Source organism: Dasypus novemcinctus, chromosome 13 (assembly GCF_030445035.2).
Source record: "Dasypus novemcinctus isolate mDasNov1 chromosome 13, mDasNov1.1.hap2, whole genome shotgun sequence".
NCBI lineage: Eukaryota > Metazoa > Chordata > Mammalia > Cingulata > Dasypodidae > Dasypus > Dasypus novemcinctus.
Genome location: NC_080685.1, coordinates 109432505 through 109455936, shown reverse-complemented (window position 1 = coordinate 109455936; position 23432 = coordinate 109432505). Strand labels below are relative to the sequence as shown.

Below are 23432 nucleotides of genomic sequence, written 5' to 3'. Positions count from 1 at the left end.
GGGTTTGAATGTTACGACCAGAAGCTGTGTCACAACGCCTCCTTGGGTGAGTGTGAACGTCGGTTGGGTGATGGCGTGGATGAGTGGTTTGGAGGGAGGGGGTTGAGGGACGATGTCCCATCCTGCAGGTCCTTACATCATGCCCTTGTTTGTGTCCTGTGGGATAGTAGTATGTCCTGAAAAGTGGTCCTCCAGCCACTGGCATTAAACTCACCTTGGGCAGTGCTTGTTAAAAAGTGGATTCCTGGGCTCTCTCTCAGACCTAATGAATTTGAATCTTGGGTGGAGTCGGGGCATGGGAGGCAGCTAGGAAGCCGTATTTTAAATAAATGACCGGCATGATTCTTATGCATATTACTTTGAGACCCAATGGCGGAGGAAATCTGGTGGTCGTTTTGGGAAGACCCACTGAAATGATCGTGCATATATACTCAAGTAAGAGTACAATTCTCAAATATTAAAAACCATATTCCTTTGCAAATCAGCAATCAAGCTGTACTTTGAAACTCCAATTGGCTCAAAATTCCAATTTTCTGATTCTTTCAGCATTTACTTAGTCTTTTTGGCTTCTGTGTTACAAAGCAGTAGTCCAGATCCTCACAATATTTTTCAAATCCTTGAACCTGCATATCTGACGTCTTATCTTAGATGTGTGGATAGCTGGGTGGTCTCTCATAAATGGGGGACTTGGGGACTTGCCCTCAGCCTGCAGAGGACGGTTAGGTGGGAAGCTCACAACTCCCATGGCTGCTCTGTTGAGAAGAATGGGCAGGATTCATTTGGCCACCTGTCCTACCATTAAAACGCCCCCTTCCTCCTCCTCGAATCCTCCGTTTTTGACCATGGCACGCGCCGTCTTTCCTTGTTCTTGGACAGATGACATTCCGCCAATCTATGCTTATAGCCACGCGGTGGGGAAGTCAATCACTGGAGGTTATGTCTACCGTGGGTGCGAATCCCCAAATCTCAATGGCCTCTACATCTTTGGGGACTTCATGAGTGGGTAAGGAAATGCTGACGTCCCCTCTCTTTTTGTTTTAATATTCTTACTGAGGTATCACTTACATATAGTGAACGACACTCTTAAGGAATGAAGTTTTACAAATGTATGTACAAGTGCGTTACCTCCAACAGTATCAAGCTGCAGAACATTTCCACCATCTGAGAAGGTTCCTTTTTGCCTATTCCCCATAAATATACCACTCCTTCCACATACACACCAGCTAGCATACGCCCACCACAGATTAGCTCTGCTGCTGTAACTTCTTAGAAAAGGAACCATGTAGTACGTACTCTTCTTTTGTGTGTATCTGGCTTCTTTCATTCAACATAATGTCTGTGAGATTCATTAAGGTTGTTGCATGTATCAGTAGTTCGTTTTTTTTTTTTTATTGCTTTTTCGTTATTCCATTGAATTCCATTGTATGAATGTACACTAGTCATCTAGTCTCCTGGTGATGGACACTTTAGCTGTTTCCAGTTTTGTAATATTGAGAATGAAGATTTTACAATGTTTCACAGGTCTTGAACACCTAAGTATTTCATATGTTTTGCATTTTTGTAAATAGTATTTTGATAAATTTCAGTATCTGATTATTTATTAATAGTATTTAGAAATAATTTGTTTTGGTATATATTGAGCTTGTACCTGGCAAACTTGATGAATTCCTTATTATTTCTAGTAGCTTTTTGTAGATTTTGTTGGATTTTCTATGTAGAAGATCATTTTGTCTTCAAATATAGACAGCTTTACTTTCTTTTCTGAGTTGGAAGACTTTTACTATTATTTCTGTCTTATTGTTCCAGCTTAAACCTTCAATTCAATGTTGAACAGAAGTTTTTCACCAGTAAGCATGATATGAGCTGTAGGTGTTTTGTAGATGCTCTTCCAGGTTGAGGAATTTCTTTTTATTCCTAGTTTACTGAGAGTTTGTATTGGGTATGGATGTTGGATTTTGTCTAGTGCATTTTTTGCCTCTATTAAGAGAACTAAGTGGTTTTTTATTTTTAGTTTGTTAATATGATGAATTATATTGATTGATTTTCCTATTGTTAAAGCAGTATTGCATTCCTCAGATAAATGCCACTTGGTCATGATGTATTACCTTTTCTATATGTATTGTTTTTGCTAGCATTTTATTCAGGTGGAGATATCTTTGTCAGGTTTTGGTATCAGGGTAGTGCTGGCCTTATATAATGAGTTGGGAATAATTCCTTCCTCTATAATTACAGGGAAGAGTTTGTATAAAATTTATTTCATAGTTACAGTTTATTTCTTTAAAATTTATTTCTTCTTTACATCTGGGCCTGGAGTTTTTTACATGGAAAGACTTGTAACTTCAAGTTCAATTTCTTTAACAGATATATGCTCTTCATCTTATTTCTTCCTGCTGTGCTGTGTCTTTCAAGGAACTTGTGTATTTCATCTCAGTTGTCAAGTTTATTGGCATAAAGTTGTTCACAATATTCCATTATTATCATTTCAACAGTTACAGAAACTATAGTGATTCCATCTACCTTATTTAGGTAATTTATGTCTTCTCCCTTTTCCCTGCTCAGGATGGCTAGAGGTTAATCAATTTTATTGGCTTCAAAGAATCAGTTTTTGGTTCATTGATTTTTAAAAATATTTTTTTCTTGTTTTCTATTTTACTGATTTCTACTCTGATCATTATTTTCTTCCTTCTGTTTGCTCTTCTATTTCTAGTTTCTAAGGATGGAAGCTGAGGTCATAGATTTGAGAGCTGTTGTCTTTTCTAATATGTGTGTTTAGTGACATAAATCCATAAATTTGATAGATTGTGTTTCTGTTTTCATTCCCTTAGAATTTTCCCCCCTAATTTCCATTTTTATTTCTTTTTTGACTCACAAGTGATCTAGAAGTACATTATTTAGTTTCCAAACATCTGGGGATTTTCTAGAGATCTTTCTGATGTTGATTTCTAATTTAATTTTATTGTGGTTACAGAATATACTTTGTCTGACTTGAATCCTTTTATATTTATAGAGACTCGTTTTTACAAGGACTTAACAAAAAATATGGTAAGTCTTTGTAAATGTTCCACATACACTTGAAAATAATATTCCTTCTGCCCTTGTTGAGTGGAGTGCTCTACAAACGTCAACCAGCTCCAGCTGGTTAGTTATGTGGCTTGAGTGTCCCAGAGCCTTACTGATTTTCTGTTTAGTCATTTTACTGATTATGAGAGAGGGATATTGAGATCTCTGTCTATAATTTGGATTTGCCTATTTTTTCTTGTAGTTCTATCAGTTTTTACTTCGTGTATTTAGAAAGTCTATTATCAGGTGTATAATTATTTAGGATTGTTCTATCTTCCTGATGACTTGATCCCTTCATCACTGTGGAATGATCTTCTTTATCCCTGAGCATACTCTTTACTCTGAAATCTACTTTGTGTAATACCAATAGAGCCCCTCCAGCTTTTCTTTGATTAGCGTTAGCATGGCATATGGTTTTCTACAAAAAAGTTCTAACTTATTTGTATCTTATACTTAAAATGTGTTTCTTGTAGGCAGTACATAGTTGTTATGCCTTATTGTATAATCTGACAAGCTCCACCTCTTAACTGAGATTTAGAGCATTTCTTTAATGTGATTATTGCTATAGTTGTTTAAGTCTACCATCTTGCTATTTGTTTTTTTTTTAAGATGTATTTATTTATCCCCCCCCCCCCCCCCCGTCTGCTCTCTGTGTCTATTTGCTGTATGTTCTTATGTGTCTGCTTGTCTTTTCTTCCGGTGGCACTGGGAAATGATCATGGGACCTTCTGGAGTGGGAGAGAGGCGCTCAAACTCTTGCGCCACCTCAGCTCCCTCCTCTGCTGTGTCTCTTATTGTCTCTCTTTCGTTGTGTTTCTTTTTGTTGTGTCATCTTGCTGCAGTAGCTCTCTGCTAAGGCCACCTTGCCGTGAAGGCTAGCACTCCTGCGCGGGTCAGCACTCCGTTTGGGCCAGGTTGCTGCACGGGCCAGCACTCCTCATGGGCCAGCTCTCCATTTGGGCCAACTTGCCACACAGGCCAGCTTGCCTTCACCAGGAGGCCCCTGAAATTGAGCCCTGGACCTTCTATGTGGTAGACGGGAGCCCAGTTGCTTGAGCCACATCTGCTTCCTGGTATTTTTATTTGCCTCATCTATCTTTGGTTCCTGTTTTCCTCTATTTTTCTGCCTTGTTTCTTTTCTTTAGGAGGCACTAGGAACCAAATCTGGAACCTCCGTTGTGGGAGGTGGGTGCTCAACTGCTTGAGCCACAGCTGCTTGTTTTTCCTCATTGTCTTGCTTGTTGTTTTTTCCTTGTTGTCCGCTTGTTATTTTTGCTTGTTGTCTGCTCACTGTTTGTCTTCTTTAGGAGGCACTGGGAGCTGAACCCAGGGTTCCCCTGTGTGAGACAGACGCTCAACTGCTCGAGTCACATCCATTCCCCTGTCTTCTTTTTTTAAAATTGCGTATATTTTATGATCCACATTATCTCTTTTGTTTACTTATAGTTCTTTGATTTGTTAGTTTAGTAATTGCTTTAGGGTTTATGGTATACATCTTTAGGTTATCGTAGCCTGGTATTGTATTAGTTATCTATTGCTGTCAAACCAATTATCCCAAAATTGAGTAGCTTGAAACAGCACACAATTATTATCTCATAGTTTCTGTGGATCAGGAAACTAACATGGCTTAGTTGGTCCTCTGCTTCTCAGCCTCTCATGAAGTTGAAGTCAAGGTGTGAACCAGGTCTAGAGCCTCATCTGAAGGCTTACCTGGGAGATGATCTGCTTCCATGCTCCCTTATGTGGTTGTTGGCAGGATTTGGTTCCCTAGGAGTGTGTGGACTGAGGTCCTCAGCTCCTAGCTGGCTGTTGACTGGAGGTAGCCCTCTGTAGCTTGCCAGCTGGGCCTCTCCAGTATGGTAACCTGCTTCATCAAAGCCAGCAAGGGGGAGAGTCTGACAAGAAGACAGAAGTCATATTAAAATGTAGCCTCATCATGGAAGTGACATCCCATCACCTTTGCCATATTCTGTTGGTCTGAAGCTAGTCGCCAATCTAGTTCATACTCAAAGGGAGGGGACTTCACAAGGTCATGAATGCCCAACACGAGGATCACTGCAGGCTATCCTAGAGTCAGCTCGCCACAGATATCACACTGCCCCACTGTAGTGTAAGAACCTTATAGCAACACACTTCAGTTTTCCCTCTCCCACCTTTTATGCTCTTGTTGGGATACATTTAACTTATGCATATGTTATAAACCTCATCATACATTGCTATTATTTTTCAAATAATCAATTATCTTTTAACTATTTAGATAATAAGAATAAATATGTATCCATAAAGTTATTCTGATAGGCTGATAATGGCCCCCACATGACCCCTAAACCTGAGGATGTCACCTTATCTGTTAACAGGGACTTTGCAGATGTGATTTAGTTAAGGATCTTAAGATGGGGAGATTATTCAGATTATCCAGGTCAGTCCTAAATAGAATCACAAGTGTTCTTATAAGAGGAAGACAGAGAGAGATTTGAAGATGAGAGAAGATGCAGTCAATGTGATGAGAGAGAGAAAACGGGATATCATATGGGGCCATGAGCCTAGGAATGAGGGCAGCCTGCAGAAGCTGGAAAAGGCAAGGAGATGGATTCTCCCCTAGAGCCGCAGAGGGAGTGCAGCCCTGCTGACATCTTGACGTTGGCCTCTGAAAACCACTTCAGAACAGTGGGAGAATAAATGTGTGTTGTTTTAAGCCACCAAGTTGTGGTGATTTGTCATAGCAGCAATAAGAAAGTAATACAGTTACCACACCTAATTCTTATCGTTTCTTTGTGTAGAGATGCATATTACCTTTGGATGTAGTTTTTCTCCTGTCTGAAAAACTTCCTTTAACATTTCTTGGATAATGGGTCTGCTGGTGATGAATTTTCAGCTTTTTCGTGTCTGAAAGTCTTTATTTTGCCTTCATTTTTGAAAGATGATTTCACTGGATATAGAAGTCTACATTGAAATTTTTTTTTTCTTGAATTCTATAAAGATGTTGTCCCACTATCTTCTGTCTTGCATCATTTTCAATGAGAAATCTGCTGTTATCCTTGTATTTGTTCCTTCATTCATAATGAATCATTTTTTTCCTCTGGCTACTTTTAAGCTTTTCTCGTTATCAGTTTTTACAATTTCATTATGATGTACTTTGATTTGTCTTCATATTTCTTGTGCTTGTAGCTTCATATTGTTTGTGTTGAAGCTACCCCTTGGATCTGTGAGTTTCTAGTTTTCAAGAAATTTGGAAAATTTTTGGCTATTATTTCTTCAAATGTTTTTTTCTTTTACCCACCCTTCCCTGTCCTTGGGAGTCTCCAATTACATGCATATTAGGCAGCTTAAAGTTGACCCACAGCTCACTGATGATCTATTCATGTTTAAACATGAACATGTATTTGATATTGGATAGTTTATATTGCTTGTCTTCAAGTTCATGAATCTTTTCTGTTGCAGTGTCTAATCTGTCGTTCATCCCAAGTTATGTTTTTATTCTTTATTTTAGACATTGTGCTTTCCATCTTTAAGAATTTCAGTTGGGTCTTTTTTATGTTTTCCATGTTTCTACTTAACATTTTGAGCATATAAAATATGGTAATAATAACTATTTTAATGATCTTGTCTGTTTATTTTAAAATCTGTATCCATTCTATGTTATTTTCAACTGACTGATTTTTCTCCTCATTAAGGGTTGTATTTCCTTTTTTACATGTCTAGTAGTATATGATTGGCTGCCAGACATTGTAAACTTTACTTCTTGGGTGGTGGGTATTTTTGTATTCCTGTAAATGTTATTGAATTTTGTTCTGGGACTCAGCTACATTGCTTGAAAATAGTTTAATCCTTTCAGGCCTTGGTTTTAGTATTTTTCAAAGCATGGACAATGTGGTGCTTATTCTAGAATTATTTACTTCTTTCTTCTGAGGGAAGAACTTCCTAATAACTCTCCCCAGTGCACCTTGAATTACATTTACACTATTCCTGGTCTGGTGTACGTGCTGGCCACTCTTCCTTTAATTCTTCCCCCTGCTTCAGGTAGTTTCCTCACATGTATTGATTATTGAGTATATGGATGAATACTTGAGGTTGACCCTTTGCAAATCTCGGGAGGTTGTTCTCTGCATAGCCCTCTTTCCTCTAATATTTCTTGCTGCAAATGGTCTCCTTGTACTCTCAGCTCTCTCTTTTCTACAAGTTTCCTGGGCTGTGCCTGCGTTTTCCCTCTCTGTGCTGGAAACTCCCCCCAGGGAGTAAGCTGGGACGGTTGTAGGGCTCGTCTTGTTTGTTTCCCATCGCTCAGGGATCAGTCATCATTGCTTGATGTCCAGTGGTTTTGAGCTATTGTTCATTCTATTTTGCTCAGTTTTTGGTTGTTCAAGGCAGGAGGGCAAGTCAGGTCCTGTTACTCCATCTTGGCTAGAAAGGACCTTTATGCTTTCTGATTCTTGGTTACAGAGGTGAGGTAGAGTTAGTTAGTGTTGAGTTCCTTTATCATCACTGGTGAGATCTTCGGCATTTCATTGTTCTTCATGTTTTTCTCCCTCCCACCACACCACTCTATGCATATCACTGGTTAACATCAAGTCAGTGATTCCCAGTTGGGGCAGATGCATCAGAATCATCAGTTTGGGCAACTCTGGACTCAGAACTTTTCAGGTTATTCTGATGAGTACTCCTGGTCTACCTGACTCACTTCCCCTTTTCTTCTAGACCCTTGCTTTTATTTCAGATAAATGATAGAGGGATATGAAGCATATCCTTGTTTCTGTATAGACATAATAATAATAATCATAATAACTAGTAGCTTTTGAGCCTTTATTATGTGCTAGGTATCTTGGTGAGACCATTATGAAAATTATCTTATTTAAACTTCACCTCCCTCCCCTATGGTATTCTATTATCGTTCCCCATTTTATAGATGAGAAAGCTGAGGCTTAGAGATGTTGAGCAACTAGCTGAAGATCACAGACCTAATAAAAATAAGATTAGTTTTTTGTAGTGATGTAACCTTCGTGGGCACTGAACTCTTTTTCATAATAGAGAATGGGCTTCCCCATCAGCACAAGACAAGTCGCAGCTTTTAGATTCATGGGGGAGACCAGTTATTGCCCTCTTTACGGGAGACCCAGTCTTAGGAGTCCAGGATTCCCTGATTCTAGGTGGAAAAGTATCCTGCATAGTGGAAATATGCATTCCTAAAATATATGGTTTTATTTTTCACCTAGTCGACTTATGGCTTTACAGGAAGATGGAAAAACCAAGAAATGGAAGAAACAGGACATTTGCCTAGGCAGCACGGAAGCCTGTGCCTTCCCAGGGCTGGTCAGCTCCTACAGCAAGTTCATCATCTCTTTTGCTGAAGATGAAGCAGGTACTGAATACAAGGTTATTTGATTTCTGCCTACCGGAACGGAGGTAGCCACAGGCATTGAGTGGACATTGATTATAATTATTATCATTGTTACTGAGATGCTAACCACCCTATCTACTCCCACCACCATTTAGCTATCTCTTATAATGTACCAGACACTGTGCTAAGCACCGTACACTTTTCATCTTTTTAAATAATCACAGCACCCCCGTGATGTATAATACTTATTCTGCTGTGTTCACCAATGAGGAAACAGTCTGAACCTGCCAACCTACCCATCCTTGCTTGAACTGCATGCCCCATTGTGAAGGGCAGGTCAAGTCCACACTTCGGTCTTTCCGATCCTTTGCCTATGGGGATCCTTCCCGCCCTGATTTCATTCTAATCTAATAAGACCATGGGCAGGGTCACACTAAACGGGCAGTGGGTGTACATCCTGCCAGTGTGGCCTGGGAGGGGTCACCTCTGGCGAGCTGGTGGACTAGCCTTTCTTCTGACCCTGATGGGAGTTTGCAAGGCAACTGCTGTAAGCGGGGAAGAGTGACTGTCTTTCTTGAGAGAGCTGAGAAGAAGGTAGCTGGCCAGGTAGGAGGCCAGCCCCTGGACAGATCAGGCACACGTTGAAGGCATCAGTAAGGCCAGGAGGAGAGGGGGAAGGGGAGGGGAGGGGCCACAGCTCTAAAAATTAACTGTTAGCATCAGAAAACTCATTTTTAATTTCAGCTTTACATAAGTTATGTTACATTTCCAAAGTTAAATTTTTATTTAATTTTACCCAGGCTTGTTTCGTATTTGTTTCTGGGTATAGCCATGCTTGGAGGCAATGAAGAGAATAAAAGGATTTCTCAGGCTTCCTTCCAGACTTGGCTTCTCTTCAGGTATAAATAAGAGCCATGAAGGTTTCCTAATACTTGCTTTCTTTCCCCTCTGAGCCAAAGGGTGTGTGTACAAGACCTTTACTCAAGCAGGATATAAACAGGTCCAGTTGGTTCTTGGACCCTTTCCGAGCGTTTTATAAGATGTTTTGGAAAATTCAGATATTTTGAATAGGAAAAAAGCTATGAGAGTTCCAAATTGGAAGCCCAAACATATAAAAAAAGGAGAGAAACCACAGATTGGCAGAATGAAGCTCGGTGGAGAGTGGATGATGTGAAAGCGCAGGCCGTGGTGGGGCCTCTCCCTGCTGGTGCACCTGGAGGCTGGAGCCCCCTGCCCTCCTTCCCCACACAGGCTGGAGCCCCCTGCCCTCCTTCCCCACGCAGGCTGGAGCCCCCTGCCCTCCTTCCCCACGCAGGCTGGAGCCCCCTGCCCTCCTTCCCCACGCAGGCTGGAGCCCCCTGCCCTCCTTCCCCACGCAGGCTGGAGCCCCCTGCCCTCCTTCCCCACGCAGGCTGGAGCCCCCTGCCCTCCTTCCCCACGCAGGCTGGAGCTGCCCCCGGGGAGACGGGAGATCCCCGAAGGGGAGAACCCCAGGTGGGGGCAGGCCTGGCCCATGGGCCCTGGGCTGCCGTCTTCTTTGGCTTGCCCCTTTTCAGGTGGCTTAGGAGTCCTAGCTCTGGTGGCTTGGTTTGTTGTGCCTTTAGACTTTTTCTGGAGAAAATGGGCAGTTTTTGAATACTAGTCAGTATATCTGGCAAAAAAAACTAAGTGTCCTCGGCTGAAGGTTATGGGTGGGCCTGCCAAGGTATTCACAAGCCAGGCTTTGCCCAAGGGCGGCCCTACAGCCTGGGAGGCTGTTCCCGAGGCAAATTTTCTTCCAGAGTTACTTGCTTTTGTGTTTTTGCATAAACTGTTTCAGATTTTCCACTCCTGTCATAGTCTTCCTCACTTATAGATATTTTTAGAACTGCGTATTTAACAATTTTTAAAATCAGTCATGGGCTATAGGTAAAAGTAACTTTAAAAAAATTTATTTTGAAAGAAGCTTTAGATTACATAAATGTTACATAGAAAATATAGGGGATTTCCACATACCTCACCTCTTCCCCTCAAATACATTCCCCCATTAGCAACATCTTTCATTAGTGTGGTAAATTTGTTACAATTGGTGAACACATATTGAAGCATGGCTACTAGCCATGGTTTGTAGTTTACATTATGATTTATGCTTTGCACTGCACAATTTTATAGGTTTTGACAAAATGTGTAATGGCCTGTATCCGTCATTGGAATGTCATGCAGAACAATTCCATTGTCCCAGTAATGCTCCATGTTGCACCCATTCTTCCCTCTCCCTCCCCTCAGAACTTCTCATGATGACTGTCTTTATATCAATGGTACAAGTTCTTCCTTTACTAGAATAATAAGAAGTCTGCTTTAGTCCTTAGTTGCATTCCCCCCTTATATTTATTCATACCTCAGTCTTGAGGATTTGGCATGTTGATGCCCATTCTGCTTCTGATTGAGAGGGGGCTTAGATCCCAGGGAGCAGATGGAAGGAACCATCTTGCTTGCAGTTGTAGATACTCTCTGTGTTTTTGTGATGGGCGTTATCCATCATAATCCCTTTGTTAGTTGTTCTGGGAGAGTCCCATGAACTGGAGATTAAGTGTGACTGCTACATTCTCTTACAGAGTGGCAAGAATCTCCAGAGTACATGGACAGTGCCTAGTGAAAGAGGACAGACCAACATGCCAGGCCCTTGCTATTTATGCTTGTACTTATGAAACTTGTTCTTGTGAAATTCAAACTTAGCCTAGTAATAGACATTGCCTAAGAGTTACCTCCTGTAAACCTCCTTGTTACTCAAATGTGGCCTCTCTCTAAGGCAGACACAGCATATAAACTCACTACTGTACCCCCAACATGGGACATGACTCCCAGGGATGAGCCTCCCTGGCACTGAGGGATTATTACCAAGCACCAACTAGCGATGTATTTGGAAAAAGACCTTGACCAAAAGGGTTAAATACAAGTGAGTTTCTGTGGGTAAGAGAATCAGGAGGTCATTCCAGAGGTTATACTTATGCACGTCTCAGGAGGATCTCACTGACTGCTGTAAACAGTGCCTCAAGCAGGGGGGCTCCTGAGGTCTCTAAAGACATCTGGACATTATAGGCAGGGCAGACAACCCCAGGAATTCAGCACCCTGTCATTGGCCCTCTCTTGGAAAATATGTTAATATATCCCCCCAATGTATTGGAGTTAGACTATTTATAGTTTTCCTACACATGGTTCTTATGCCCCTTTTATTAGAACCTATAATTAGCACTTTACCTGTTAAATATGTGTTCCAGAAACTTAAATCTTCTGACTTTTCATAAGCCAGTTGAGTCCTAAAGTAGCTTTTTAATTGAACCATTTTGCTTACCTTTGCCTCAACTATTGCTTTGACTTATTAACTGAGTTCTTATCGCTGATAGTTGGTGTAAATAAACAATTATTGAGTGGAGCTGCCCACTGCTAAGTTTTAATGGATTGGATTTCTGACTGTAACTGAAGCACATTCTCAAGGGGGCTGGCCAAAGTAATAATGCTTGTGGTAAATTCACACTGCATGCATTTTATTTTACATGGAAGCTTATAACTTGTTTTTTTCTCCGCCCCCCCTCCCCAAGAATATATATGTATTTAAATATCAGCTGGATTCTACAGATGAAATTTAAAACTCAAGCTCTATTTTTACCCCAAAATGCGATGGGAAATCTGTGGCCTGTTTGAAACAGTCACATGTAGGGAATATGCAGCAGTCCAGGGTTTTAAATTCTCCTTTTAGGCCAGGAAGGCCTTCGTGTGGCCGGAGGCTCCTGCTCGTGGGAGGCTTGTGCAAAGGGACCTTTGGCATTTACCTAATAGGAGAATCACCTCCTACTGCCTGGGGTTTCCAATCAGAGGCCAAACAGCTCTTGGGTAGGGTGTCTCCTAACTCCTTTGACATATAGTTTGTCAACGCAAAGTCATAGACTATTTGGCAGAGTTTACCGTGTGTGGGGGGCTCTGTAAAGACCATGAAGCTTATACTTAGAACAAGACAAACATTGGTTACCATTCTCTACACATTTGAGGACCCTCTAGACTTTGCAAAATTTCAATGTAATGGATATTTCTTTCCATAAAAAAATGGAGAGTTGTGGAGGACACACAATGCAATTGTACAGACATGGTACCAGATTTACATAGATGTTTAAGGCACAGCACCAGTCCTGGAGTAGAGAGAGAAGAAAATAATACTAACTTCTGATTATTATTGAACACTCTCTAATTCAATACCTAGCAATCAAGTGAGACATTATTATCCTCATTTTATAAATCAATCAGTCATTCAATCCTGGGGGTTATGCAGGTTAAGAGGTTGCCTGAGATGACACGGCTAGTAACTGGTGGTACCAGAATTTGAACCTAGGTTTGCCTAACTGAAGCTGGGGCTTGTAAACCCAGTACCCACAGATAACGGTAAAACAAGGTAGAATGAAGTAGTTACTCCAAGAAAGGAACAGCATTCTCTGGAGCTCCAACAGGTGTAAATGGGAGGAAATGGACTCTTGCCAAATGAAATGAAGGAGAGAGTAGGTAGAAGTGATTTTTGTGGGGCATGGAGAGGACAGCAAGAGGCCGAAGGGGAGGAGGGTCACAAGGAAATAAGGAGCTCAAGCACTGCAGGAAGAAACAAGGAAAAGAGTGAGGCTGAGGGAAACTGAAGCAGCAGGGAGAGAGAGAAAGCAAATAATAAATGGACTTCGGCCTATGCTTTCCTGTTTCCAAGGTGTTGCAGAGAATTCTTACGGGGAAAAAGAGATGGGGAAGGAAATAGAGATGAATGGAGGTAAAATTTCTGAGAGCAAAGAGATAAGAGAGACAGCTGCTAAGCTCAATGAACACACCTCAGGTAGCTCTGCTGTGCCTTGCTCCAAGCTGGGCTCTGTGGTTTGAGGATGGTCTTTCCCCCCGAGGAGCTCACGGTCCAGCAGAGGCCTGGGTACCGGTCAGGATTCCGAGATTCTGGGCAGGGGTTGCATTTTAGGGCCATAACCCCATATCGATTTTCTGTGACTCCAACCCTCTGTCTCCGTCCAGCCTGATGTTCTGCTTGCCTGTTTCTTTAGGGGAGCTGTATTTTCTGGCCACCTCTTACCCCAGTGCCTATGCACCACATGGATCTATTTACAAACTGGTCGACCCCTCAAGGTGAGAGTTGGTTTCGTTTTCTTCGTGGGTGCCTCTTTATCAGTCTGTAGCTCCATGACAGGTAATAAAAACAGTTTTCCCTAGAATTATCAGAATTTATCAATGAAGGAAATACGCACTCCAGATGAAAAGCAGTTTGGACAAACTTGTAGAACAATGTGTCTAAAGGAAAAATGGAATATTCAGGAAATGGTTTGTTTGTGGTTGGAAATGAGGACCATGAGGCTTTCTGGGATGACAAGGGTAGGCCTGTGGCTCCTGCTTTTTTTGATATATGCTTCAGGAAAATTCTGTCTTGGATCATCTGGCAACTGGTCTACCCCTCAGACTCCCTGGGTGGGTACTGCTGTCCTATCTTCCTGGGCTTGGTCGAGGTCTCAGTCTTTGGCAAATACCTTCACTACCAGAGTTCTCAGCCTCTCCACTGTGGCAGTATTTGTTCCTTTGGTGCTCTCTGCTCTTTACTTCTGCTTATTTGCCCACCTCTCAAAGGCTAGCCAACCTCCAGCCGTCCAGGTCAAAGCCACAACACAGCTCCCCCCTTTTGGGGTCACTGGGTCTGAGGTCAGTGTACCTACCCCTGGGGTTGGGTGATACAGTGACTGTTCCTGAGGGTCTGGGAAGTGCACTGGATTCATCTCAGGATCCTTGCCCAAGTCTCCCTGTGAATCTGTTTGCAGCTAGACCTGCAGAGGAGAACCTCCCAAGGAGGCTTAGATAACCCATGTCTGGTTTGGTGTTAAGTAGTTGTTAAGCAAGAAGTGGATGTGGCTCCTACTACGTGGGGGGGCGGGGGTGGGGTGTCTGGGTTTGGTTCCTGGTGCCTCCTAAAGAAGAAGAGCAAGACAGTGAAGTGACGTGACGGACTGGTGTGGAGAGCCGACACATGATAATGCAGCAAGAGACACACAGAGGAAAACATAATGAGAGACCCAACAAAGCAGGGAGTGGAGGTGGCTCAAGTGATTAGGCGTCTCCCTCCCACATCGGAGGTCCCAGGTTCGGTTCCTGGTGCCTCCTAAAAAAAAGAAGACCAGCATACAACGAAATCGATACAGCAAATGCAAACAGTGAGGGGGTGGGGAGAAATAAGTAAATACAATCTTTGAAAAAAAAGAAGGTCCAGCCACTGGTCAGGGCCCAGAGGCCAGGGCCATCTCAGCTTCCATTTGGCACCAGGACTCTTGGTTTACATGTTCTCAGAGGTTGCTGGAGGCTCAGCTCCTGACCAGGCTCCCTGCGGCCAGGGGCCTTCTGCTGGTAGCCAAGTGCACAGGCTGCCCGGTGGGCTTGGTACCGGGCTGTCCCCTGGCCTCGGTCTGCTCGGGCGCACAGTCCCCTGTGCACGGGGCTGGGGCAGGCCCGGCTCTCGAAGGCGCCCCGGGCGGGGACTGCCTGGGTCCGGCCTTCTCCTGCTCTTTCCACTGACAGCGCTCCTGAACAAATCCGTTTTCCTTTCCTTTGACAGTTTACTGATTTGGTTGGGGGATAATTTAATTCCCCTTTATCTCTGGAGCTCCCATGAGAGGCCATACATTAAACGACGGTAAAGCCCTTTCCACACTGAAGAAATCCTTGTTTACGCTCCCTTTTCTCAAGTTGTCGTTTACTGAGTGATTATTGTGTACTAGCCCCTGTGCTACGTGCTTGGCTTGGGAGCTCATTTCACCCTGAGGAGATCCCAGGAGGCAAGTTAACGCTCCAGTTGATGGCTATGGAAACTGAAGACTGCACATGAGTTTCCCACCCAGGCACAGGTAGTGAGAGGGGCACCCAGGATAGGAACTCCGATCTCTTGGTGGATCAAAGTCCTGTCGTCCTCACCCATTCAGTTCAGTTATAACCACGTGAATTATACAGACTTTTCTTTTAAGGCTTCTGTAGCAGTGGATCCAGCTTCTTTTCTGCTTACTTATTCAGCCTGTCTTTCCACTAAATCCTGGTGTTCTGAGGGGACAGTTGACTTATTTATATATGATCTTTCCTTCCATCCTTTCTTCCTAGTTGAATACAATGGTCTGGAGCCTGGGTTTGAGTTTCAACTTTGCCACTGACAACCTGTGTGACTGGGATCTGTTTCCTAACCTTTGTGAGCCTCAGTTTCCCCATCTGTAAAAATGTGATAATGATAGTGCCTGTCTCAGACCGTTGTTCTGAGGATTCACTGTGTTAATATTCCTAACGTATGCAGCACAGTGCCCAAGGCCTGTGTAAGTGCTTGCTAAATGAAACTACTTTGTTCTTTTTTAACCTGGTGTTGAATGGCAGGGAGAGAGAGCGCTGGAGCAAGGCGGAGGCGGTGGAGACTGGCTGCGAGGCTGCACCCCGTGCTGGTCGTGGAAGGCAAGAGGGCTCGCGGTCTCCAAGTCCCTTTTATTGCAGAATTCGCACCCAGGGGAAAAGCAGCTGAAGAGTAGTGTGCTACTGGACGCGGAGGCGGGCATTGTTTAAGGGGCTGCGGCAGGAGCTCCTGAAGGGTTTTTCTTAAGTGGCATCACCCTCGTCCTCATCAGCAACAGCAGCAGAATCGTTGTCATCCTCCTCCTCCTCGACTGATCAGTTACTACCTCTGAGCACTCTTCCGTGTGTGTTTTTTTTGGAGGTACCAGGCATCGAACCCAGCACCTCGAACGTGGGAAGCAGACACTCAAGCACTTGAGCTGCATTCACTACTCTGTTCCATGTGTTTTTATCTCACTCTTTATCAATCATTTATAGTGTTCTAGGTACACAGATTTCATTTAACCCTCACCGCGTCCTTGTGAAGTGGGTATTGTTATTTTTCTATTTTATTGATGCACAAAACGAGGTTTAGCGAGGATCAGGATTCCACAAGTTCTGCCCTAGCCACACCCATAACCCCATGACTACACTGTCTCCGGGGGCCCAAGGTGCCCCCGTGTCCTCTCCTTCTGAGCTGATTTCCTCCTCCATCTGCCCCATCCCCGCGGAAATCTGAGGGCTGAACCCGATTCTCGCAAGTGTGTGCCCTCTGGTGACCTTGACTTCCTGGTCACGTCTTCCGAGCCTCCTGTCCTCACCCTCTCTCTCCTGTGTTTCAGGCGAGCACCCCCGGGCAAGTGCAAATACCAGCCAGTGCCGGTGAAAACCAGGAGCAAGCGCATCCCGTTCAGGCCGCTGGCCAGTGAGTCCCGGCCCCGCTGCCCACTGGGCAAACGCTTCCCCTCCCCCGCGGGGGGGGGCGTCTATCATTCCTCAGGGACCACCTCTCAGGGGAGGGCTGTCACTTGTGGCTCAGTCTATGCACGTTCTCTGCAGGCCAGAGTGAGTGGAGTGACACCTGCTTCATTCTCTGCCATTCATTCGTTCATTTGCTCACGCATTCCTTCATTCCTGCACTTAGCGTTGCTGGCTTAGTGTTACTGTGCCGCAGTTACTGTGCTGAGCCCTGGGCATACAGAGGGGGACACTAAGCTCTGACTTGAAGGATTCAGAGCCAAATGGGGGTGGGGGGGGGGGAGTGTAGGAAAATAAAGACAGCACGGAGGCATTGGCTACACGCATGTGCAGGGGACTGGGAGAGCCCCAGGAGCGCTGAGATCTTGTGCCAGGATGGGGAGGCAGAAAAGGAGGGATGCTCTCAGACGGATGGCTAAGGGAACAAAAAATGGTCATTTAAAGAAGTGGGTGTGATAGGGCCCGGCTGTCCTGGGGGGGTGTTTTCCTTACAGCCACCTTCCAGGCCATGAACTTACATCAATACACGTTTATTTTCCAGAGACGGTCCTGGACCTGCTGAAGGAGCAGCGCGGGCGGGCTGCGGGGGGATCAGCCGGGGCCCCGCCGCGCGCCCCGCGGCCCCCCGCCCGCGCCGGCAGCAGGAGGCCCGCGCCAGGGCCCCGCGCCGCGCAGGCGGGAGCGGGCGGGGGGGCCGCGAGCCCGAGGGCCCCCCGCCCGGCCCCGCGGCCCCGCGCGGGCACGGGGCTCCCGCGGCGCTTTCTCCGGCGGCAGCTCGCGGTCCCGCGGGGGCGCTCGCGCGCGGGGCCTGGAGGCGGCGCTTCCGCCGGGAGACGCCCGCCCTCGCCGGGCCGCGGCGGGTGAGCCTGCCCCGGGCGCGGGGAGGGCCGAAGCCCCCGGAGGCGCCCGCTGCGCTGCGTCCCTGCCCGCGGCCCAGGCAACAAAGCCACGTTTGCGCAGACAGATGCAACGCCCGAGATCTCCTGGACGTCTGTCTGGTGCTAGGAATCCAGCGCGGCCTGCAGACTGCACCGCGCCCGTCGCAGCTGCGGGAGGCGGCAGAGGCAGAGGCCTCCGGAGGTGCCTCTGGAACGGGCACTGTCTTTGCCGCAGCCTGGAGCTCATGGGCTGAATAAGGGCGGGTTTTCGTCCGTGCCTCCAGGACGTACTATTTTGCCTTGGCAAGTGGAATAATAAAAAGCCTTACTTTTTGGGAGTACCTATTATATGCCAAAGTTAGAGACATTATCTTGGAACTTCCAAACAACCTTCTGGGGGGGGGGGGGGGGGGGAGGGGGGGAGAGGAGAGGGGGAAGGGAAGGGGCTTGTAGCTCAGTGGTAGAGCACCTGCTTCCCATGTATGAGGTCTGGGTTCAATTCCTGGTACTTCCTAAAAAAAAAAAAAAAGGGAAAAAAATCCCTATCTTTTAGAGGGGCAGATATAGCTCAGCAGATGAGCAGAGGGTTCAAATCCCGGGTTCCATCTTCAAACAAACAACCAATCTTGCTTCCTTTGCCCGTTTTTCATTGTTTTTTCTTTATGCTTGCCTACCTTTGTAGCTCTCTCGAACATGCTTGAGGCTAGAACTGAATCAGGGTTTGATCAGTCCTAATATTTAGTGCCTTCTCAAATGAAGGCTGGATCTAACCTGTTGACCAGACCCCTGAGCTTACTCTGCCTCGTTGTGCCTGCACATCTTTCTTCAAAGACTGTGGAAAAAAATAGAGTCTGGTGTGGCAGGGTGCTCAGTAACCAAGGACGGCTCGAAGCACTCCGTTCAAGACAGGCGCCTTCCTGAATTCATCTACCAAACTGAAGGACCACATCCATCAAATGCAAGGCATTCTGAACACAGGTTTTGAGTAGGATAGTGGGTCTGGAGAGGGGAGCTGAACAGGCACCCCTGAAATGCTGGGGAGCCGGAGAGGAAGAGCATTCCTTTCTGGCAAAGTGGCTTAGTTTTCTGGAATTAAAAAATTACAGTAGTGGTGGTGCCAGTGAGCTATCATGGAAGGAGTTAGGACTGTTAGAAAATAATCCCTTGGTATAACGAAGTCAAAATGTATCCAGCTTTCTTAGAGCCTGAGGTTTTGAAATGTTCTGAAAGTGAAAAATACAAATGCATATGCTTGCTCTAGATTAAGCTAGAGGAGGAGGAAATGGGGAGAAAGGACAAGGACTAGTGATGGCTGGAGGGGTGATGGGACACGTTTGCTCCAAGACATCTACCTTTTTCTTACTAATTCTGTTCACTTGATGGCCAAGTAACCCCAAGTAAGTAAACCTGGTAAACCAGTTAAGCATCCACCTCCCACATGGGAGGTCTCCAGTTTGGTTCCTGGCACCTCCTAAAGAAGACAAACACCAATATACAATGAAAACAACAACAACAACCACAACAACAACAAGCAGACAATGAGCAAAAACAAGCAGGGAATGGATGTGGCTCAAGCAGATGAATGTTTGCCTCCCATAAGGGAGGTCCTGGGTTCAGTTCCTGGCTCCCCCCAAAGAAAAAACAGACAATGAATGGGGACCTCATATTTTTTGAATGTAACATTAAAAAAATAAAGACAAAAAAAAAAAAAAAAAGGGAAAAAACAATGAGCAAACAGATGAGGGCGCCATCTCTAGCGGTGGGGAGGGGGAAGGCATTTGGTACCGGTGAAGTACTAACTTTTTTGACTATAGAAGGGCAATATGACCAGGCAAAGTATATCTGTGTTTTTCCAGAGCTAACATTTTGCAGCCAAGATAGTCTTACACTTCCATCTTTCCCAAAGCTAACTCAATTTAAGAACTACATTGTGGGATTTAAATTTGTGTTGGGACGACATAATTTTATTTTCATTTGACAAATGCCATAGTTAATGCTTAGGAAACACAGTGCTGGCTCTGGGGAGACCCAGAGATCTTTGAAAGAGTCTCTTTGTCCATCACAGCTGAGAAAAGAGATAAAACAGAATGGAATGGCTATCGCTAAGAGATTTAAGATGGCACAGAGAGGCCGTTCAGGTTACTCTGACACATCGCTCAGCTGCTATTACAAACTGCCTAGGTATGCAAAGCCAAAAGCCACGACATTTCTGAGGACATCTGGAGGCCATGAAACAACTATAAGATAAATCAGTAAACTAACCTGAAGGACATTTGGAAAGCCTACATAAACCTTTTTCTTAAAAACCCTTGCTTGCAAGCCCCAAGACGAGACACAGTTTAGTTTGCTACCTGAATGGGTCCTGCTCCTGGAATTGCAATTCTAAGACCCCACATACATGCTTTCCTTGCCTTGCACAGCTCACCTGACGTGAGCACAGGGCAAGTGTTAACCGAAGCTGACAGGGCTCTGATTCCCTAAACCTGCACAACATCCAACCAAGAGATGACAAGAACTACAAATACAAGCCCACATATGTTAAGTTTTCTAATAGCCCCGTTAAAAATGGTAAAAAGAAATAGATAAAATTGATCGTTAAGTATGCATTTTATTTAATCCAGTCATTTCCAAAATATTTTCATTGCAGCGTGTAATTTAAACATTATTAGCGAGATGGTCTACATCCCGTTTTGGTACTCAGTTTTCTAAACCCAGTTTTCAGCCCATCTCAGGACTTGCCCCGTCTCTAGTGCTCAGAGCCCCCGGGGGCGCGGGGCTCCCACAGTACCGCAGGTCCTTTGCAAGCTCTGGTCCTGCACGCTGGGAAAGAAATCCTGCTCGGGAAGCCTCCGGTGTTCAGAAAAGACTCTGGCCACTCTCGCGTGTGACTCCGGGGTCACGCGGCATTCTGAAATTCCGGGGGTGAAAATGAGACCGAGCACGGTGGTCAGCACCGGCTGGCGATCAGCGCGGGGCTGCCGCTTTTGAGAGTGGCCTCCCCTCCCCTCCGCTCCCCTCCGCAGGCGGCAGGACGCGGCGCGCGGCTGCGCTCCCGGGCGGGGGACCGCCACGTGGCCGCCACCGCGGAGGCTCCGGGCGGGACTCGCCGGCCACGCGCGCGGCCTGGAGCAGCGCCCCGGCGCGTGCCCGCGGGCCTCGGGGACGGGAGCGCGCCCGCCGGCCTCGGGGAGGGGAGCGCGGGTAGCCGGCGCCACAGCGCCGCCCGCCGGCCGCGAGGCGCAACTGCAGGCGCCGCCGCCCCCGCCGGCCAGCGCGCGGCTCCCCAAGCGCCTCTTTCGTGCTGCGAGGACGTCGGGTCTGCAGGGCGTGGAGTAGGGCTCGGGGCGTTCTGCCTCCATTTCCGCGGGTCCGCGTGAGGCTGCGCCCCCAGGGGACAGCTTTTTTCCTTCTCCTGCCCTTCGTCGCGGTCCAGGATTTTATCTTCCGGGTCGCTTCTAACGCACGTTAAGGATTTTCACGACCTCCTGCTCGAATACAGTAGCTTTTAATTTTGCCGGGGACATTTTTCTGGAACCCCGTTTACCCTGTAGTCTGTGATTAATCAGTACGGCTTTTAAAAAGGCAAGAGCAAACAGGAGGCCCCAGCGAGGATCGAACTCGCGACCCCTGGTTTACAAGACCAGTGCTCTAACCACTGAGCTATGGAGCCCACTTCTGAGCTGCTTGTTCATGAATCAGAGATAGTGAAAATTACATTGCTTTAGAGGACAGGCTGTGAGAACTGACCCTAGGAATCCGTCATCAATGGTAATATTCAAGCCTGTGAAATGCCAGAAAACACTGCGTACAAAATGATGATTAACGGGGAGGGGAGAGGGGGACGGGGCGAAGAAGCTCAGGAGATACACTCGACGATAGCTGTTCCTCGAGGGCTGGAAGGGAAAACGTGAAAATGAAATCACGGCGTTGTTATGAGTGATATGTTTACAACTTCAAAAGGTCCTACAATTTTGTTTCTAGGATAAACTGTATCACGTTTGATGCTTTTAGAGATGTTAAGAGGCGTGTCTTTGGTTCTAATAGATTATTGCATATGGATGAATTAATTGATTCAACAAATATTTATTGAGTCCTCACATAATGCTAGACATCGGAGATAGAGGAAAGAAGCAAAGCTGTTGCCTGCTTTTTTTTTTTTATTTTGTTTTTTAAAAGATACTTAGATTATACAGATGTCACATAAAAAAGGTAGGGGATTCCCATATGCCCTGCTCCCCATAGCCCCCCATTTGCCCCCATTAACAACATCCCTCATTAGCCAGGTACGTTCATTGCAAGTGATGAACTCGCTTTGGAGCATTGCCACTAAGCATGGGTTAAAGTTTACATTGTAGTTTACATGCTCTCCCATCCAATTCTGTAGGTTATTCGCCTGCTTTTTAAAAATGATCTGGATCAGAAACTATGGCCTCAATCACTTTTGTTTAACCAATTATTTATCGCAGGAATGGAGTCATGGCCTCAGGGCACTCTTTCCCCTCAGGAGCAGTAGAAGGAAGACGGTGCCCTATGAAGATGGTGCCCTCCCCGGGGTCTCGCCCCCTTACCTCCTCCACTTTCTGCTCACTGTCCTGTTCTCAATGAGACCTTGTACTTAAAGCGACACCATCTTCCTGTCCTGCCCTTTTTACCCCCTACTACATAGCCTTCTTTCATACGCTGGACTGTGTACTTCTCATGTTTACTATTCTTTTCTGTCTCCCCTGTTCGAATGTCAGCTCCTGAGGGCAGGAGTTTTTATTTCCTGCTGTGTTCCCAACACCTGGAATAGTGTCTGGCTCATAGCAGGTGCCCAGTGATGGTTGAGTCACGAATGACAGCTACGCTGATGCTGGTTTTTCAGGCAGGAGATACCAGGGAAGTGCTTTGGAGATGTCTTCGCATTGTTCTCCTTTATTTCCACTTCTACTGCCTCTTCACCAAGTTGGAATGTTGCAACGCCCCTTGGTTTCCGTGGCCTGTCTGGTTCTCTCCTTGGCCAGCTGCCCCCCAGGGCTCTGATTGTTCTGTCTAACCCACGACTTTACTCATTCCTCTGCCTGCTTTGCAGTGTGTCTCAGAGGAGCCCGTGGACCCCGCATAGCTGCAGGGGCTTCTCATTGTATCTGGACAAAGGCCAGCAACTCAGCACACAGTGATTTAAATTTTTTTTTTTAATTTTAAAGATGCCTAAATCACCTAAAATGTTACATTAAAAAATATATATATAGGGAAACGGACTTTGGCCCAGTGGTTAGGGCGTCGGTCTACCACATGGGAGGTCCGCGGTTCAAGCCCCGGGCCTCCTTGACCCGTGTGGAGCTGGCCCATGCGCAGTGCTGATGCGCGCAAGGAGCGCCCTGCCACGCAGGGGTGTCCCCAGGTAGGGGAGCCCCACGCGCAAGGAGCGCACCCATAAGGAGAGCCACCCAGCGCGAAGGAGGGAGCAGCCTGCCCAGGAATGGCGCCGCCCACACTTCCCGTGCCGCTGACGACAACAGAAGCGGACAAAGAAACAAGACGCAGCAAAAAGACACAGAAAACAGACAACCGGGGGAGGGGAGGGGAATTAAATAAATAAAAATAAATCTTTAAAAAATATATATATATATAAAGTGTTCCCATATACCCCTCTCCCCTCACTCCCCACTCCTCCCACATGGACAACTTCTTTCATTAGTGCAGTACATTCATTGCATTAGCACATACTAATTGTTCTTCTCGCCCCAGGGAACCCAGGAAGCATCATTTTCACCTCACCAGGTGCCCCTGCCTGAAGCATCTTAGCCTGCTGGAAATCTCTCTGGTCCTCTTGC

At 45.8% G+C, this 23432-nt stretch overlaps 1 protein-coding gene and 1 non-coding gene across 3 annotated transcripts in view; one reads left to right on the top strand and one right to left on the bottom strand.

Annotated features, from left to right (window-relative positions):
- The window catches only part of HHIPL2 (HHIP like 2), a 29416-nt gene extending 12746 nt beyond the window's left edge, over positions 1 to 16670 (top strand). The window contains exons 4-8 of one of the 2 annotated variants that reach the window (XM_058275249.1): positions 1 to 46; positions 877 to 1003; positions 8271 to 8416; positions 13459 to 13540; positions 15809 to 16670. The exon at positions 1 to 46 is cut by the window's left edge and continues 286 nt beyond it. In XM_058275249.1, coding sequence (XP_058131232.1) covers positions 1 to 46; positions 877 to 1003; positions 8271 to 8416; positions 13459 to 13540; positions 15809 to 15950 — 543 coding nt within the window. In that variant the 3' untranslated portion in view covers positions 15951 to 16670. Of the gene's footprint in view, positions 47 to 876; positions 1004 to 8270; positions 8417 to 13458; positions 13541 to 15808 lie in introns of those variants that run through there. The other variant, XM_058275250.1, reaches the window with a different exon arrangement.
- Positions 16671 to 21213: 4543 nt separating this feature from the next.
- On the bottom strand, positions 21214 to 21286 carry TRNAT-UGU (transfer RNA threonine (anticodon UGU)). The gene has a single exon. It is a non-coding gene; the product is annotated as a tRNA-Thr (tRNA).
- Positions 21287 to 23432: the final 2146 nt, after the last annotated feature.